Source organism: Primulina eburnea, chromosome 8 (assembly GCF_022965805.1).
Source record: "Primulina eburnea isolate SZY01 chromosome 8, ASM2296580v1, whole genome shotgun sequence".
Taxonomy (NCBI): domain Eukaryota; kingdom Viridiplantae; phylum Streptophyta; class Magnoliopsida; order Lamiales; family Gesneriaceae; genus Primulina; species Primulina eburnea.
In genome coordinates, this window is record NC_133108.1 from 39,373,189 (window position 1) to 39,393,054 (window position 19,866).

General features: G+C 32.9%; 2 protein-coding genes and 1 pseudogene across 2 annotated transcripts; 1 reads left to right on the forward strand and 2 right to left on the reverse strand.

Annotated features, from left to right (window-relative positions):
- Window positions 1-2,810: 2,810 nt before the first annotated feature.
- LOC140839260 (uncharacterized) lies at window positions 2,811-3,131 on the reverse strand. Its single transcript, XM_073205900.1, has one exon. It carries the CDS (start codon window positions 3,129-3,131, stop codon window positions 2,811-2,813), a length of 321 nt encoding a protein of 106 aa, XP_073062001.1.
- An 814-nt stretch (window positions 3,132-3,945) lies between these two features.
- On the reverse strand, window positions 3,946-7,805 carry LOC140839662 (uncharacterized; annotated as a pseudogene).
- Window positions 7,806-11,965: 4,160 nt separating this feature from the next.
- Window positions 11,966-12,809, forward strand: LOC140837960 (uncharacterized). The gene is made up of 2 exons (XM_073204036.1): window positions 11,966-12,320; window positions 12,596-12,809. Exons 1-2 carry the CDS (start codon window positions 12,048-12,050, stop codon window positions 12,791-12,793), a joined length of 471 nt encoding a protein of 156 aa, XP_073060137.1. The 5' UTR covers window positions 11,966-12,047; the 3' UTR covers window positions 12,794-12,809.
- Window positions 12,810-19,866: the final 7,057 nt, after the last annotated feature.

Below are 19,866 nucleotides of genomic sequence, written 5' to 3' on the forward strand. Positions count from 1 at the left end.
TCATTTGGATTCGTTGAGAACCTCATGGATCAATGTATATATCAGAAGGTCAGTGGGAGCAAGATTTGTTTCCTTATTCTATATGTGGATGATATATTACTTGCAACCAATGATAATGGTCTGTTATATGAGGTGAAACAATTCCTCTCTAGAAACTTTGATATGAAGGATATGGGCGATGCATCTTATGTCATTGGCATTAAGATACATAAAGACATAATTCGAGGTATTATAGGTCTGTCTCAAGAAACCTATATCAACAAAGTTTTAGAGAGATATCGGATGAAAGATTGTTCACCTAGTATAGCTCCCGTTGTGAAAGACGATAAATTCAATTTAAGCAAATGCCCAAAGAATGATCTAGAGCGGGAACAAATGAAAAACATTCCTTATGCTTCTGCTATCGGAAGCTTGATGTATGCTCAGGTTTGCACTAGACCTGACATTGCATTTATTGTTGGGATGTTGGGAAGATATCAGAGTAATCCAGGTTTAGACCATTGGAAAGCTGCAAAGAAAGTCATGAGGTACCTTCAAGGGACCAAAGATTATATGATTATGTTCAGACGAACTGAGAATTTTGAAGTAATTGGCTACTCTGATTCAGACTACGCTGGCTGCATTGACTCAAGAAAATCCACTTCAGGATATATTTTCATGCTAGCTGGTGGAGCTGTATCTTGGATAAGTGCAAAGCAGACATTGACTGCTACTTCCACTATGGAAGCTGAGTTCGTAGCTTGTTTTGAGGCAACCTCACATGGTGTATGGTTGAAGAGTTTCATTTCAGGGCTTAGAATATGGATTCTATATCTAGGCCATTAAGAATATATTGTGACAATTCAGCTGCTGTTTTTATGGCTAAAAATACCAAAAGTGGTAGTCGAAGCAAGCACATCGACATTAAGTATTTAGCCATACGAGAACGTGTTAAAGATAAAACCATGGTTATCGAGCACATTAGCACTAAATTGATGATTGCAGATCCTTTGACTAAGGGCATGCCACCATTAAAATTTAAGGATCATACAGAAAGAATGAGACTTGATCCTTTTATGTAATTTTGTTGTAAAAACAAAATTAATGAAACTCATTAAGTTATGATATTTTTCATATTCATTTATGTACATATTCAGTTATCATGAAAAATATCAATAAAGTTGAACCTCGAATAAACATAGAGTTTATTCATTAAGTTATTTGAGAGATATAATACATTGTGATACATGGAAGATAATAATCGCTTTTAGATGACCTATCGCCATGATTCATGTATTTTGTTTTCTCCTATGGTAAATGAGATATACGGGTCAAGTGGGAGAATGTAAGAAAATTGTGACCCGTAACCGTAAAATAAACGTGTGGAAAATTTGTACACGGCAGTCTCAAATTTTGAAAATTGAGATGCGTATACAAATTTGATTTGAATCTCGAGCTCCCAAAGCACTTGGTGATGGTATGAGTGTGCCTATAAATACCGAAGGCATTGAGGTCCCTAAACACACAATCTCATACAGAAAATACACCATCTAAAGGAGTGTTGAAGTGTTTAGAAGGCTTCAATCGAAAGGAAATCAGAAAGCTTCGACAAATTTTCAATGGCCGGAGGTAATTCTCGATTAAGCTTCCGCATATTATATCATGTTCATGTATACGTGCAAAACATGAATTTCTGAGTAAAATATCTAACACCTTGTGCTTACCATGGTTTTTTGCAAGGGAAATGGAAAATTGCAGCAGCCAGCATGTTTCTTGCAATACCCTTACAACGCGCTGACTTAGCAACGCATAAGTTTGCAATGTAACCAAATTTACTGGATGGATTTTTGTTGATAGCCAAAAAGGGGATCTTTGTTAAAAAAATGCGACCAATTTTCAGGGGGGTGCGAAAAGAATGGTTTTTTTTTCATTGTGAATTTTGTCTTAATACGGCAGTACCCCTGGAAAGAACTGCCCGTGTGACAAATATCCGTAGCTCAAGCCCAAGGTTCCAACGACACTCTTCAGTACATTACACTTCATGGTTTGATCCTCCTTGTTTGCCTGACAAAGCGACTAATAATCAAAATTCAAGTACTGCGCCAATTGCAAAGCCCTGTATTGTTTAAACAGATCTGTTTAGTCGTTCAACAAGAATTTCGTTCTACATCCCAAAAGATGGTGTTCATCGAATCTATAGATAAAAGCAGCTTGCGAAAACCAACTCACAAGCAGAAATAGATTGAACCAACTCACATTGTCCAAGAAGATGAATTTTTTTGGTTCGCTTTTCTTGAGAAATCTGGGGTTTGTAGAGTAACGGTTGATGGAGACATGCTGGATTCAAATCCAGACTATGACTATGTGACTTGCTCAAATTCTTCTTTCAAAGAAATTATTATTATTTTTGGACTTGATAATCATACCAGATGTCTACTTTGTGGCCTAGAGATCATAACTCTATATTCCATTTACAGTTGGACTAGGCCAAAACCTCATAAACTAAATGATGTAATCCTCTCAGAAAGATATTTTCTTTTACGGAGTATGAGCTAAAAGGGCAGAGTCCACGTTAGGTCCGAATCTTAGTTTGACGAAGCTTGTTTTTTTCAAATTTTCCTGTCCTATTCACCACCAAACAAAAATATTTACTGCAATCTGGATGTAGGTAAAAAAGGATATACTTCACTTATTTACATAACATTTCCAGAATCACAACAATAGAGCCACCTCTAGAGTGACCATAAAAAACGTACAATACTTATAACACAATGGTATAAAAAATATCCGATACGACTCCGGCACACACTTTCACAAACCAAAGCGAATCCTTAGTTCCCTTCAAGATCAGTTTTCATCTCTTGTCCGTACTTATTCTTCATCTTGTCATCTATCTCCTTACCTTTCAATTCAGAAATCCTTGCTGCTTCTGCCGTGGATTCCTCTTGAACTCTAGCAATTCTCTGTCTTCGCTTCGTCTCCATTGCGTCTCTCTCGGCCTCTAAACCTTCGTACTCCCTAACCCAACATCTATGCATTGCACAAGTTAGTATTATGACTCCAAATTGCACCACAAACATAACCATCAGAACCCCACATTCCAGCCTCACCAAAAGCTTAGCCTCTCGGGGGTCTCTTGGAGATTTAAACATGGCAAGGCTCGACTTTTCCTTGGTATATAATGCCAAGATCCCGAGTATTTGGCCAAGGGACGAGGCGAGGAAGAGTGAAACATGGGTTACGTAGCAAAAATGAGTGACTTGTGAGAAGAAACCGACGAAGGACGATAATAGCGAGATGCAAGAAACGAAGATAAACGCGCAACCAAGCGAAGTAGGTGGCAACCTGAGCGAGATTATCGGGGCTAAAGAAGCTGCAGAAAGAATGAAAAGAATGAAATTGAAAAAAGAGAGGAGAAAATTCAGGAAAGAGCACGAGTTTCTCAACTTCGATGAAGCCATTTATTTGATAAATTTGATTCTGTCGATGATGCAGAAAGGAGTGATTTTGAAGTTATATAGCGAGAAAATTTGCCCGTTTAAGGTAACGGCTATTTTCACGAACCAGTGCTTTTGTGTTTGAACTTTGAACGCCTTGAAATGAAGCCGACTTGTGCCTTTCGGGGTTTAAATGGCTACAGTCTGGGAGCGACGCAATTGATGACCAAATAATCGGATGAAACCCGAGTCTCATTTTATTTTTGAAAATTTTACGTTTTTGTCCCTTAAATGGAATGTTGTTTTTTTCAATGATTTTACGAAAATGATAATGTGACATCAAAAATTGTTCACGTAACACTTAGACTTTGCCGACAGCTCTCGAGTAAAAATTAACAAAAACTAATATAAAGAAAGTGTAACAGACTAAGTAATGTAATTATAGGACAAAAATTGTAATATCTTCTAGTTTTAGAAAATTGTAATATCTTATTCGAAAGTTGTCGTCTATGTTATTAATCCAAATACATAAAGTTGGGGAAATAATAATTTACACAAACTACGATAATTTTAACAAATTCAAATGATGATACGCTGAAGTAAGTTAATTGCTTGTGCTAACGAATTTAAGAATTAAGACACAAGCAATAACACATAAGCAATATAAGCCTCCTCAGCTGAAATTGCACGAGTGCTAGCCTTGATAGTAGTATCAGAGGAGGTAGAAACAACAGCTTCAATTGCATCATCATCATCGGGCAAACATCAATACAGAATCATAGCAATCATACTGCTTTCATTCTCAGGTCGAGCTTGTAAGTTTTGGATCTTCACTGTTTGATATATTGAAGAAATCGGTGCCGGAACTGCTAACCTGAAGAAAAAGGACAAGAATCGCCCTCACGATAGCATAAATACATGCATACACTAAGGAATTAGAAGAGCTATGCTGTCCCTTTGGGATGGCTCGACAGTATGTGTAATTATTTATCGGGTCAGCTACCATGAGTACCAACTCATATGAAAACTGATTTCTAACATTGTATTTGAACTTGAAGGAAACAAGTTTAAAAGTCCTTGTCAAAAAGTGGTTTCCACCAGTGAACATGCGGATTGAAAAGACTTCAAGTATGTGGCTATTAAGTGACAGCAAACTGGAATATGGAACATACTGCATTTGGAATTTAGTAATAGTGGAAAGAGGTCATTATCAATTGTAATGCATACAAGGTGCTCAGGATGCAAGAGCCCTATCATTTTTCTTGGATAAAAATGCACATATTCAAAATCCCGGGTATATTTGTTCAAGTAATTGCCTCTATGTGACACCATCCCAAAACACTGTTAAATCTTTGAAAAGCTAGTGTCATTGGCAAAAGCAATACTGGATCTGATACCAGTGTCTAAACAAGCGGCTCCACACCCTCATGTGGCACATGCTAAACAAATATATCTGACCTTACAACATACCAGACACTTCCAAATGTCTTTCCCTTTTCTTTTCTTTTCAAAATAAACATTAAATCAGAGAGATGACTAGTTCGTTGTTGTCTAAAAGTTGCTTACAGTTTCTTCACTGTCTTCAAACTTTTTTGAGAAAAAACTAGCTGAAAACATACAAGTCTGTCATGTTCCCCCACCATGCGTGAATATGGCCTCAATTCTGTCAAGAGATGCTTCTAAGCGACCAGACTTCATGTTGAACAACGGTTCATCAGTCCCCACACCCCTGTAAATGACAAAGTTTTAGTATAGAGCTTTTCAAGCATGATATGTCAAAGAAATTTATCATTAAAGATAAATTGCTACAGATCAAAATCACAAGATAATATCATATAGTGAATCCATTTATTGCATTGAAAGAACATATAATATCAGTTCCAACCTGTCAACTCCCTCTTAATTGTATCCAAATAAGAGCGAGAAAACTTACCCAGTAAATTCTGGGAGAACAAAGTCAGCCCTTCAACCAAAACGAAAATCTACTCGTGGACACAAACCGAGGGATGTTTTATTTCTAATCCTTGATATACCATCTCCCCCAAAACATGAAGAGAGCTTCCATTTCCAGCCAGTTGCATGATGCAAAAAGCTATGGCCTATACCTACCTGCACAAGTTCAAAATGTTATTCAGTTATATTTGTTCATAATAATAAAGGAAAGGTACAGGAAAATGAAAAAATACCAGATCATCAAACCTGAAGATTCAGATATTTTGTTACAGATATCTTCTTAGAAACAAGCTGCACATCCTGTTGCAGAGGTTCCAATATTACCTTCCACATCCGTTCAGCGGCCAACGGTTTCAAAACCAGCTTTGCATGGTAGTCGTTCAGAGGAGCATTACACAACTACAACAACCAACGACCAAGCACTTCTACTGAACGTGTCAGACTAATACAAACCCATAAACAGAAAGTCCACATTTTGATCCCTCCAGCCAAACATAAGATTATGAGGGAAAAAAACAAAAATAGGATAGCAGTAAAGTTCACTATGCAGTCCAGTTGATAAAGAACAATCTAATAATACCATTTTCTCTCTAATGTAGACCTGATAGTCTACTAAATTTGACGATCTAAAATTATGCTTCAGAAAATTTCCTAGAAAACTATTATGGACATCATAAAAAATGTTTCTAGAATCAAGCTTCAGTTTTCATTGTCAATGAGCTCTAGTCAATGCATGTGCCTGATGCACTGGCAAATGCGGAATGAGAAACAAGATTTATATTCCTATGGAATCGGAAAAATATTTGTATTAAAAAAATAAATGATAGAGCGGTAGGATTTTTTTTCAACCTGAAGAAAATTAACGAGGTGTGGAGGGGGAAATGCTGTCTAATGATATCACAATTCTCCATTTTCATTACGCAACATTATTCTTGAAATTTAATCTTATATTACTTAACAAATTAAAAAAACTAATCACACCACCTTCCTGAAAACCTTGAATAGGGCAATGTAGTATACTATAGTCACAATTTTACCCTGTAACCAATAAATAAAAAGTTATCATAACAGAGCACCAGAGTTGTCAATCGGGTTGGGGCCCAACCCGCCAACAAAATTTAACGGTTGGGTTGCCAAATTCTCAACCCGCTAGGAGTCGGGCCAGCCCGCGGGCCAACCAGCCATAGGCGGGTTTTTGTCGTGTAGGCCCATTTGACAGTACTTCAGAGCATTGCTCCTGTGCTCCATGGGAACACTTAGTGTCACAACCCTAGGCTCATTTCATGTCCCAAGTCCAGGCGTTAGCTTGTTTCAACATAGCCTTATAAAAGATAGAGTTCAACTGCGCAAATGGCAGAATGTCTGGCCCATACTATGAGTTTCATTTCTACACTCTCCTTTCCTCTTGAGTGGTCAAGCACAATGTTCTAAAGGCGCTGCCTAGAACCGCTTAGGCGGTACTCGGTAGGTGGCCACCCGCTTACCGCCGCATGTTTTTGAGAACATTGGTCAAGCATCCTAAAATTGCTCAAAAGTCCTCGCAATTATCAGGTGCTAACACTCGTCAGACTCCCCTTGTTCTCTGACATATCCATTCGACTTAACTGATTTTAGATAATTAAATGCTAAAACGTTTTCCGGGCATGCAACTTTCCATTTTCATTAATCAAAATTCCCAGAGGGAACACAAGAACTTGACCGAGAAGGTCATGGGGTGGGCGACAATCGAAAATGTTTTTCCCAGCCTGAATTACATTTTCTGCAAATTACATGAATAATTTTTTTCCCAATTGGGGAAAGTAATCGCCCACCTCACAGAATCAGCACACCTATGGTCCCAACATCACAAAATACTAGAAAGACAAATTCTTCCATCAAATAATTCACTTGCAACTTCTATAGTCATCAAAGGATATCAACCACCCAAAAGATAAATCCACAAAAATATTCACTATCTCACAACCATATCTATCAGTCAGCTCTATCCAAAATAACAGCTACAGCATGTTTAGATATCACAAGTATGAAATCTCAACAAATTTACATCGCCACAACAGTATCAAGAACTCTACGAAAAATACCTCAAAGTTAACTCCAAGACGAATCCCCTGCATTTCTCTTCGGAACTTAAAGAAGATCTCCGATGGCATCAAATTAATGTTGTATAGGTCTTCCCATGACTTGGGTGGTTCTCCATTGGTACTCCTCTCCATTTACCTTCGCAAAAACAGCAAGCCCATTAAAAATCGATTATGAACACAGAGAAATCAACACGACCCGTAAGATTTACATAAGGCCGTCAAGTGATTACCTTTATCGGTTGTACGAGAAAAATTGTCGCTGTTTTTGGGTTGATTCATCATGAAGGAATCCTATTTTTTGATTCATGTAAGAGTGAGAGACGAGAAGATACTTGCTCTGCTCTTTGGATTCCAACAAACAAATAAAAAAGGAAAAAACATGTTATTTAAAAAGAATTAGAATAACGTTTGTTTTTATTAACAAATTGAATAGAATGTAATTCATAAATCATAATATTTTTAAAATGTATGTATATTTGAAAATAATTAATGATAACTTTCAAAAAATATAATAGTTAAGAATATAATTAAATAATGATCGAATTTAGTCGTATATTAGAAATCATTGTGAATTAAAATTGACATAATCAAGCTCAAGTAGGATGAAATTTTGAGAATTTTAAAAATTTTAGTTAATATTAGAGCTAAAGTTCGTTTTCAACTCGAAAGATATGAAAATGTCACATATTATTGTTTTAAAATAATATTAAAAAAGTCCGAAATATATTTATTTCATATATAATTGTATTACAATAGTAAAAATGTTACTGCCCGCAAATTGTAACAAAATTCTCGGTTTAGTCCCAAATTTTAAGTTTGTTTCTCAGTTTAGTCCCAAATTAATTTTTCGACCCAATTTAGTCCCAAATCTTCACATTAATTTTCCTCATCGGTCAATCCGTCAATTTGGAGTTGAAAGTAAGTTAAGTAACGGAAAGAAGATAAGCTTCTGCCTTGAACAAAAGCCCAAATCAATTCAGTAGTCTTAATCGATCTTTTCTCTTCCAAGCAAGTCGGTTGATGTCTGCTACAACTATCCTCCTCCACGCACCGACACACGCTCGAGGTAATCATATGTTCTTTCTTCAGTACTTGTTCAATTTCAAGTCGACTTTCCAGTCTTTAAAATACATACTTTGTCATCTTATTGATTGAGAATTAAATGGAGTTTACTTGAGTTCTGATTCGCGTTGCATTTTATTACATACACCATATTGTTCTCATTTTTAACGAGGTTGCACTGAAATGTAGAAGAAAAAAATTGTTTTGGAAGAATTTATGATTTTAGGAAATTTTGAACAATTTGCTTATATATTTTGTGTGTCGGATTTTTAGTCATGTAGGTAGGAAATTAGTTGGTAGATATCCGATGATGTAATTGGGGAATTGAGGAATTTTATTATTTATTTTATGCACATTCAAGCACAAAAGTTGAGTGTGTTATCATAAGTTGGGGGTGATTCGATGTTCTGTAATATTAATTTTTTTTGCAGCCACCAGTGCCTAGATTTCTCATGGTTTTGTAGGACTTTTGGATTAAATGCAGACATTATATAATTGTCTGGTAAGGTCGAATTGATATCGACAAATGGTTCTTTTCATAATAACAGTTACAATCAAATATCCATTATATCTTATTCGTCCTGAGCAGCCTAATTTTAGCAATACAGATTATCTATATCCAATGCATTTATAAAAGCTGAATAATTCAAATTTTCAGAATGCAGTCCATCTTTTTATTTCTTCTACAGTTTGTCCTGGTTATATTTCATCTTTCTATTTCAGAATGCAGATTATCTATATCCAATGCATTTATCCTGGTTTTATATATCATATTTTCATAATATCATGTTTTTTTTACCCATCATTTCAAGAGGCATCGAAGAAAGCTAACAAAATGGTGGTGAACCCTTTAATTTCAAGTAATATTTTATTGTAACCATACTTGTTTATAAAACAATGAAATCGCTTTGTATTTTCGTGTATTGTAGGGGAAAAAATATGTTGTCTTCGTTGGACGTAAACCTGGTGTATACGAGATATGAGAAGAAGCACATAGTCAAGTCAACAAATTTAGTGGGGCTCCTCATAAATCATTCTGGAGTAGGGATGAAGCATCAAAAGCTTTCCATGCATACCTATAGAAACAAAATTCATCTGCTTCATTTATGTCTGACGAAGAAAGTTCGTGTGCAAATTTTAGCACCGCTCCAAACAGAAGTACTGAAGCTGAAAAATTATTAAAAGTGAAAGATTTGCTTTTAGAGTTAGAAAATGAGAACCGCAATTTAATATGAAGCTGTTAAAATTTTCACACATGTTGTTCAACAAGATGTCTGATTTCGGAGTGGTGCTGAAATATGCCTTAGACCACTGGTTTTCTGGTTTTTTCGCTAGCCATTCATATGCCTTTGCATTAATGTCTTTCAACTCAGCCATGTGCACTTGAAACTCTTCAATTCTTGTCTCTTTTGCCGCAGCCCAAAAGGCAATCTTAACCTCTACACTCTTGAATCCATCACGATTCATATTGCTTTCTAAGTGTCTCACAAAAAATCTATGTTCAGTATCAGGAAACAAAGATTCAAGTGCATGAATCAAACCTTTTTGCTCATCTGACATAAATGTCCAAGTATGCGGATCATTGCCAACACCAATGTCTTCATCTAGGAGCTGAAAAAACCATGTTCAACTATCTTTTGTTTCACGCTCAACCATTGCATAACATATTGGAAAAATATTATTATTCGGATCTAGCCGCACAGCCGATAACAATTGCCCACCATGTTCTACCTTTAAGAAGCATCCATCAACACCAATGATACACCGACAAGCATTCTTAAATCCTTGTTTGCAAGCTGAAAAACAAACATACAATCTTTGAAACCTTAGATCTTTGTCATCCTCTGTCAACTTCAAAACTACAGTAGCCCCAGCGTAAGATATTTTCAATTTAGCACAATACTTCCTTATTTGCCGAAACTGCTCATCGACATAGCATTGCACTAATTTCAGCGCCTTTCTCTTAGTCATGTAGGCAGTCTTCCTTGAAAAATCTGACTGAATAATGGTAGAAATCTCTTCCTTAAACTCCAAGTGTCCCAATCTAGGATTTGTGCTGAATTTTTGGCAAACGTCTTTCCCAATCACGTTGAGTTGACACGCTTGTTTTTAAAATCACGAACACAATGACTGTGACATCTATCAAAATTTTTCACTTGCCAACAACTATCATTAGTCATCTTCGCAACATGGATCATCCAAAAACAATTATCATCATTGCACTTAGCCCACAATCGGATGTTATCATTTTTACAAACTTCATCGGTCTTCCTTCTCTAAAGCAATGACTTTCAATTGTGAATTTTGCTTCTTTCTTTGAGCTGAAAACTAAACCAAGCTTCAACTCTGGATTTTCAAAATCTTTTTTTGGGTCAAACAACACATAAGTTTTAACTTCATCCTCATAAGAATCATGAAGATTGGCCAAACCGTCACTATCTGCACAAATATCCACTTCACTGTCATATTAATGCATTTTATGAAGGAGATCATCTGTATTTTCTCTTTCAAGGACAACCATTTTTCTTTTCATAGATTCTATATCATGGACAACAAATGCATCAACTAACTCATTATTTTCTACAAAATCTTACTCATTGTTATCAAAATTATCAACATTTTCATCTCCAACTTCATCATTTTGACCATCTAAGTGTTCAATATATATTTCAACCTCATAATTTATTGGAATATACTTTCTAAGATTCAACACATCCAAATCATTTTTCAAATATCCGCCTTCACTAATTGTAGTTCCAACATTGTGCCAAAATCTAAAAGAATTTTTGTCTTAAAATCCAAGCTCATCCATAAATCCCCATATTTCAATCATTCCCAGCTTATCAAGATCGACGAAATCAAAATATTCAAAACTCACACCGATGTATTCATTGTGTTTCTCAGGAGATTTGAATCTTCCATTATAATACATTTTAATTGTAAAGAGATCTGGTTCCCCGATTAGTCCTAAAAAACAAAAACAAAAATTACATTAAATTATCGAGAAAATGCATCAAAAAAATTTTAAGCGTGACAGTTACAAAAATAATGCATTACCATAATTTGGAGTGCTCTTTCTTGAGGAATTACTCTGTCTAGCCATTAGATATCCACTCAATCACCTTAATCACATATAGAATAATAGTCAAGAATTTATCAATTGTAGGCCATTAAAAATTGTAGTCAAGGATTAGGGCTATTGAATTAATTTGGGCTTTCTTCAAGGCAGAAGCGTATCTTCTTTCCGTTATTTTCAACTCCAAATTGACGGAAAGACCAATGGGATAAATTAATGTGAAGATTTGAGACTAAATTGAGTCAAAAAATTGATTTGGAACTAAATCGAGAAACACACATAAGATTTAGGACTAAACCGAGAATTTACCCAACAAAATAGGCTGCAAAAAGATCGGTCGGAACATTGCAAATTCCTCTACCGGAAAAACTCATGAACCGGGTTCATTTGGAGACATGCTTGAAACCTTGTAAAGCCCGTTCGCTGGCTCCCAAAACCCCCTGACGACTCAATTGCAAAATGTCGTCCACCGGAATTGCCACTTATGAAGACTTCGTTGAGGTTCACGGCGTCCTTCTGGCGGCATCAGGTCTCGCGCAGCCACTTCACAGGAAGCTCTTCCAGAAGCTAGCGGCTGAGACTTTCGATGGCTGTTGTTATTTCCAGGTGGAGCCGGTGGAAGACAGAAGGCAGAGGAGGCTTTTACTTACGGCGGAGTCCATGATCGAAGAATCGGATGTCTTTCTAGTCGACCATGCTTGGACTTTTCGTCTTTCTGATGCTTACAAGCAGGTTTGAAGTTGCATGGTGAATGCTTCTTTTGATTGTTTTTTTCCTTTTTGTAATATTGGGGAAACGGAAAGTGTACATCATATGATCTTTGCTAATTGTGTTTTAATAATATTTTGTATTATTCGGTGGGGAAATTAAAGAAATGTGTACGTAGTTTTTACCAGTTAAATGGGAACGGTCGTTTCTTTATGAACATAATGGATATATTTTCTTTCATCTTAAAACTTCTAGTACTATATGCATCAACGTGTTGATATTTTTCTATGATATTGTAGTTGCAGGAGATTCCGGGTCTGGCAGAGAGGATGGCTGCAGTGATGTGCGTGGATACTGATTTGAACTCGGAGGAAGCATCAGAATCAAACGATGTCAGGCAAAGTGCAACGGACATTATCGAGAGAGAATTTCTCAAAGCCAGATCTCGAGATGGACGATTCCACACTAGTTTCCCTCGATTTACCAATGATTCATGATTATAAGATTATTTCTTCTCTAATTTTTGCTGTCATCATCAGGGACTAGATGGTCTCTATCGCATTAAAGGATCAACAAGTTCGATTCCTTATTTTACTCAAACGTCTTCATACGAGACCAACTCCAATTAGGGAACCCGAAACACAATTATCAAAAATAGTAACTCGCATAATTCGGCGTATCAGCGTATACATTTGATACAAAAACAACGAAAATTTATCCAACGATTCACCAAGTAATGCGAACGATCGCCCGTGAGTTCAAGTAGGGGAATCTTAGCTTACAGGCTGTTTTCGTCAGGAGATGCATACAGCGAGGTAGAACTCCTGTCTGCAGACATTTTCTAGAGGATTTTCCCTTTCAATCCTCTAGCAAGTTCATAGTTCGTCACAGTTAGTTGGATACACAACCATATGAACGTAATAAACTGCAAATCAAGCTAATCGAATAAATTGTATTGAACAAGCCCGAAAATGTCGATACGGAATTTTTATCATGATCAAACAGTCAGATATGCAACCATTCGGACAACTTTTGAGGTGATATTGATTTTTTTTATTTGAGCTGATGAGATTGTTAAAATTTTTTCATGTCTACATTTGTTATCTTCAAATTAAGATCTTTCTTTTACAAATGTATAAAAAGTTATATATTTTCTCTTTCCATAAAAAAAATTTTCAATTACATTTTAGTCTAAATAATGATTAATTTTTCGTCTACGACTTTAACTTTTGATGTATATATGCTTGAAAAATCCATGCATCAAGAAAATTTGTTGCCATTTTTTGATGTCATAGGTTCGAGTTAGGATGCTCAAATCTTACAAGTTTTTCGACATCTTTCACACGAAATTGGGTAAAACCCCTAAAACAATTGATGAAGAAAGCAGTTATCTAAAAATCTATTGGGTTTTTATGAAGGAAAAATTCATGATACTTTTTTAAAGGCCGTAAACACTTGATATGATTGAGCCTAATATTACAAATCAATTATTTAAAATTTCCATATATTATTGTTCTTACAAGTTGCAACGGTAGAGCCTCTTATAATTAAATTTGTAAGTAAGAGTATCTTGTGAGACGATCTCACGAATCTTTATCTGTAAGACGGGGTAATCCTACCGATATTCACAATAAAAAGTAGAGCGAGTCTCATGCGATACCGTCTCACGGATTCTAATCTATGAGACGGGTCAACCCTACCAATATTCACAATAAAAAGTAATACTTTTTATAGATGACCCAAATAAAGATCTGTCTCACAAAATACGACCCGTGAGACAGTCTCACACAAGTTTTTGCCTAAAAAGTAATATTCTTAGCATAAAAAATAATATTTTTTTATAGATGACCCAAATAAGATATCCGTATCACAAATACGACCCATGAGACTGTCTTACACAAGTTTTTACTTGTAGCTAAAACCTCTATGACTATAAATTGTTGCATGATTTTTCAAGAGTTTATATATTGAATTACATCGAGAAAAAAAATTTCTTATGATTGAAAAATAAAACCTATATCTTGGATTATATAAAATTATATTTCTTTAATTACTCAATTTTGACATATTTTAACCTAATTTTGACAAATTTCAGTGCAGAACATACTTGAAACTTTTATTGGGCTACACAATCAAAAGAAGTAAAGATTAATATGTATAATAACACAGTTATCGACTGTATAGATTATTTTAACTTCGTTATAATTTTATATATAAATGGTCAAAATCATAGTGTACCACGAAATTACGACAAATTTGGTAGGTAGGATGTGTGTGTTTTCGAAGGATTAAAAATGGGCTAATTGCATCAATATCCCTGTAAAAACAATAAAAATAATAATAATACTATATAAAATAAATAGTATTTTTGACCATGTGATTTAAATCAGTCATAAAACCATCTACAATGACATAAATGTGCATAAATTTTTATAACATATGGGTGAAATATGTTTAATTTTAAAAAAATGAACGATTTATTAGCTTATTTTCAAAGAAGTTTATATTTTTTTAGACTTTTCACAAAGGGTTTGATGCAATAGCCCGATTAAAGACGAATTTATATATATATATATATATATATATATATATATATATATATATATATATATATATATATATATATATATATATATATATATATATATATATTATGATTATATTAAAGTTGAGACATCTATCGGTTCGCGATATGACCTTCTCATATCATCCCTATCGATTTTTATGACTACCATATTGCCTCTATTTTTATTTAAACTACAAAATTATTTTTATTATATAATCTAATTACAAAAATTAATTCTATAACCTAATCTAAAAAGTTGATGATACAAAAATAAATTAGAAACAAAATCAAGATTTAATAGAATAGTCTTATGACTTAAACTTGGATTACGATCCTCATTAATTGATATTAAAAAAAAAGTAGGTCTCTTGTGAGACGGTCTCACGAATCTTTATCTGTGAGACAGGTCAACCCTATCGATATTCACAATAAAAATTAATAATCTTAGCATAAAAAGTAATATTTTTCATGGATGACCCAAATAAGATATCTGTCTCACAAAATACGACCAGTGAGACAATCTCAAACAAGTTTTTGCCTTAAAAAAAGATTAAAATATAGAATTTGTCAATAAGGGGTTTGGTTAAACTCCACTAACAAGGTAAAGGTAGTTCAAGTTTGATTAATTGGTTGATCCTAATTTTTGAAATTTGCTACACTAATCAATAAAATTCAACAGAATTAGTTATGGGCACGCATGAATTTGAATAAGAAATATCATTGTACGATATACAAGTCTACAAGTCTCTTCGATGAGATTAATTTTTACAAATTAAATTTGAATTAAAATAGGGTGAAAACGAAGTAAATCGAACCAAACAATAGACATTTCTTGTAATCAGGATCGATATCGAAAATTTAAAACTGATTCGAAGCTCGAAAAATGAACTAAACTAGGAAGCTAAACTCGTCTCCGCCTGAAGTTCTACTTTGAGTCAACTTGATTTGTTTGGTGCAAACTTAATGTTGAGCTTTTATCATGCATACGTTAAAATCCAAGTTTGAATATGTGGTTAACATAGTTTTTGGTAAGTTTTTGGTATACTCATACCATAATAATTAAAATATCAAAATATTCAATGAGGTCGATCAAAATAATTTAAGTTTAAATTTATATAAAAGGGTTTTTATTGGAGTCTAAACATCAAGAAACTATATAAAAGTAATTTTTTAAGAAAATATTATCAATTTATAAAAGATTGGAATTACGGATCATGGTCCTTGCACATCAACTTAATTACTTCAAGCCATTTCAAAAAACAAAAGAAAAGGCGCTATAAAAAGTATTAACAAATAAATATTTTGATAAATCACTTTGAATCCAACCAACTCATATTTACAATAATAATTTTTTTTTATAAAAATTAATACTTTTTCATTAATGGTCTAAATAGGAGATCTGTCACACAAAATTTATTCCTGATCGTCAAACAATATTTTTTAAAATATAATAATGGCTTTATGTTAGAATATTATTTATTAAAAAAAAAATAGCTTGTACATGTAAGTTTGTAATCTAGTGGGCTGAGTGTTTCCAACTTTTTATTACAAGATGATGTGAATTTAAATTTGTTATAAATACGTAAATCATTTTTATACATTTGATTTTAATTTTTAAATCTCAGTTGCCAGATGAGATATCTGGATTAATGGGGCCATACGTTATCTGGATGGATCAACAAGAATCAAAAGTTAGCATGAAAATTTTCAATAACGAAGAAATATACATCCAATTATTATTTACAATCTTGAAATTTCGGACATCAATACTTTTTTAAATATAATAAATATTAATGTCTGACTTTCAAGATCGTAATATGTGTGTGTATATATATTATATCTTATACATAAAAACTCATGTGGGACAATCTTTTGAGCAAGTTATATGAGACGGCTCCGACTTGACCTGACACGTCTAAAAAAAATTTTCCACCGAAAACGTGTCATTTTTTTTGTTATTTATGTTACGAAAAAATATTGTATTTGTAAATGAAAAATATTTTTTTTTTATGTCAATTGTTTTGTGTGTAATATATGTTCATTTGAGTGAAAAAAATATTATTTTTTCTGTCAAAAATATTTTTTTCACTGTAGATATAGTTTGGATCGACTCATCTCACGAATATAAATATATAAGGCCGTTACACAAAATACGTACTTGTTATTTTATTATTATTATTAGACTTCTAGCACACCTACAACCAGATTTTCTAGAGAACCTAAGACCTTCTCAAGGCAACCGCAGTCCATAACCTATAAATCAAACTTTGCTGTGAGACCTAGAGTGACATTATTGTCACTTCCAAATTTAAAATCTTACCACTTTTATAAACCTAGTAACATTATCACAAATCTAAAAAAATAATTTTTTATTAAATCTCACTAATTAAAACATAAATATATATTTATTATTTTGTATCTTTATTTTATTCTAATATAATATCATAAATATACATTCATTTAATATAATATCATAAATATACATTCATTTAATATATTTATTAATGAAATATATTATTTTTAATAAATTAATAATAGTTTTAATTTAACAGTTATTTTATAATTAGTATCTCTAATTATAATTTTTAATTTTCTATGTAGTTTTGTGAACGGAAAAAATATTTTGATGAAAATATTGCAATAAAAACAAACTACACATTACACCATATAAAAACTAAAAATAAAAAACATAAAATTAAAATTAAAAATAAAAAAATAAAAATAAATAGCATAAAATTTTTATAAAAAAATAAAATAGCCCTTAGGAAGAAAAATAAAATTGTAGGAAACAACAATAAAACAAAAAAGGGAAAAAAATCGAACAAACAAAATAAAATTAAAGTTTGATGTGTGGGCTTGAGTCCCACGCGCTCGTTCACTGTACGTCTCAAAAGGAGCCAACTTGGTTCAAGATTTGACCTTGCGAACTCTCTTTGTCCAAGAAAATTTGTAAAATAATTTAGGTCTAACTATTTATTTAAAAAAATAATTTCTTCAAATATATTTGAAATATATATGAGAAGATCGTTTTGAAAATTCAAATAGAACCAATATATATATATCTATATCTACATGCGCATGTGTAAGAGAAATATATGGAACTGAAGTTGGGCATTTTTTTGTGATATATATATATATATATTTATATATATATATATATATATATATATATATGTATGTAATTAGAAAAGGTTTATGCTTCTCACAAATATATAATCAATTTAGTTAAACAAAAACTGCAAATTGAAATAATGATGTAGCTTTGCCTCTTCAAAATAACAAAACAATTGCACATATATTTGTAATTCAAGTAAGAACATTATTGTTAAAACTATTACCACTAGGCCACTGTTAGTGAAGACTCGACTTTATTTATTATATTATGGCAATACTCATATTAAATAACACGTGGACATGAGAAGTTACGTCTATTTGAGTGTCAATGAGTTGTACTGTTAAGCCTTTGACGATGCAAACTACCTGCTTACAAACGGACATAAGATTTACTTGGTGCGACAACAAACACAACAACAATTTTACTATGCTAATGTATGTATAATGTATGTGTGTGTATAGTAATTAAATAATCTTATCGTCCATAATATTTTATAGATTTTATCATTTTCAGAATTGGAATGTAAATCATAGCATTGTTCAACCATGAGATTCTTCCTATTTATGGGCTAAAAATTTGTCACTAATTGTTACTTTTTCAGACACACGTGTGAAAATTTGTGAAGCTTCACGTGTCTTGTGACAATTTTCTACTTCTATATCTAATTGTCTGGAACAATCAAAATCTTCCCGCGTCAGGAAACACGTAGCTAGGATTAATGCATATTTAATTTGGACGTGGATATGATTTTTTTTAAAATAAAAAATTGTTATCAAAATCCATTTTTATCTTCTAATTTTTTTATTTATCAAAACTAAAGTTTTATGGTTGGATTTCAGTTTATACGAAAGATGAAATCAAAATCGAAATTCAAGCCATAATAAAACCTGTATTCATCAAATTGAACTTTAAAATTTTAGCGTTTTCGAAAACTTTTGACCCCGAATTCTGCGTATCATACTTTCACGCAATTTGCATTGTTTAACAAAGAATCGATACACATGGATAACTTGATTTACATAATTTAAATTACTTGGTTTGTATAATTTAAACTCAAATTCCAGTTCCATTTTCTTTTGTTTTAATAGAAAATAAATATTTATAAAATTTTTTAATTTAATGATCAGTTTCATAACCTCGCAAACCGTGATGTTATTTTATTGTGACGGGTAGAATTCCGAGGAACGAAACTTCGTTCAGCCTAGAACATCACCGTTTGATTTCGATCCAATCTTTTATTATAAAATAATAATTTCTTATGATTCATGAGTTAAATATAACACGAAAAATAATATTATTATATGATATAAAATTAAAAGAATATTATAATTGCTTATTTATACATGGTTAAACATGGTTTTGGGAAAAACCTACCAAATTTTTTAAAAAAAACCTGCCCCACACCTGCAAGAAAGTCAAGAGAGATGTTCCCATTATTATTTTTTCTTGAGTAAGTCACTTGTGATACGGTTTCACGAATATTTATATGTGAAACGGGTCAATCCTACCGATATTCACAATAAAAATTAATACTCTTAGCATAACAATTAATATTTTTTCATGGATGACCTAAATAAAATATCCGTCTAATAAAATACAACCCGTGAAATCGTCTCAAACAAATTTTATCTTTTTTCTTTCTCTATTTTACTTCCCTTAAATATTCACAACATACAATTTACTCTAATATTATAATTAATGTGCTAGGTGGACGAGCATACACACCCAAGTAATTGCTTTTATGTTACATGGCGTGTTGAATCGATAAATTCAGCATACAATTATATTTAACAAATCACGACTAGCGATAATATTATAATTTTGTTTCTTGAAAATTTATACTATACAAATAAAATTTTAGAAAATTGTAGCTTTGATTATAAATATTT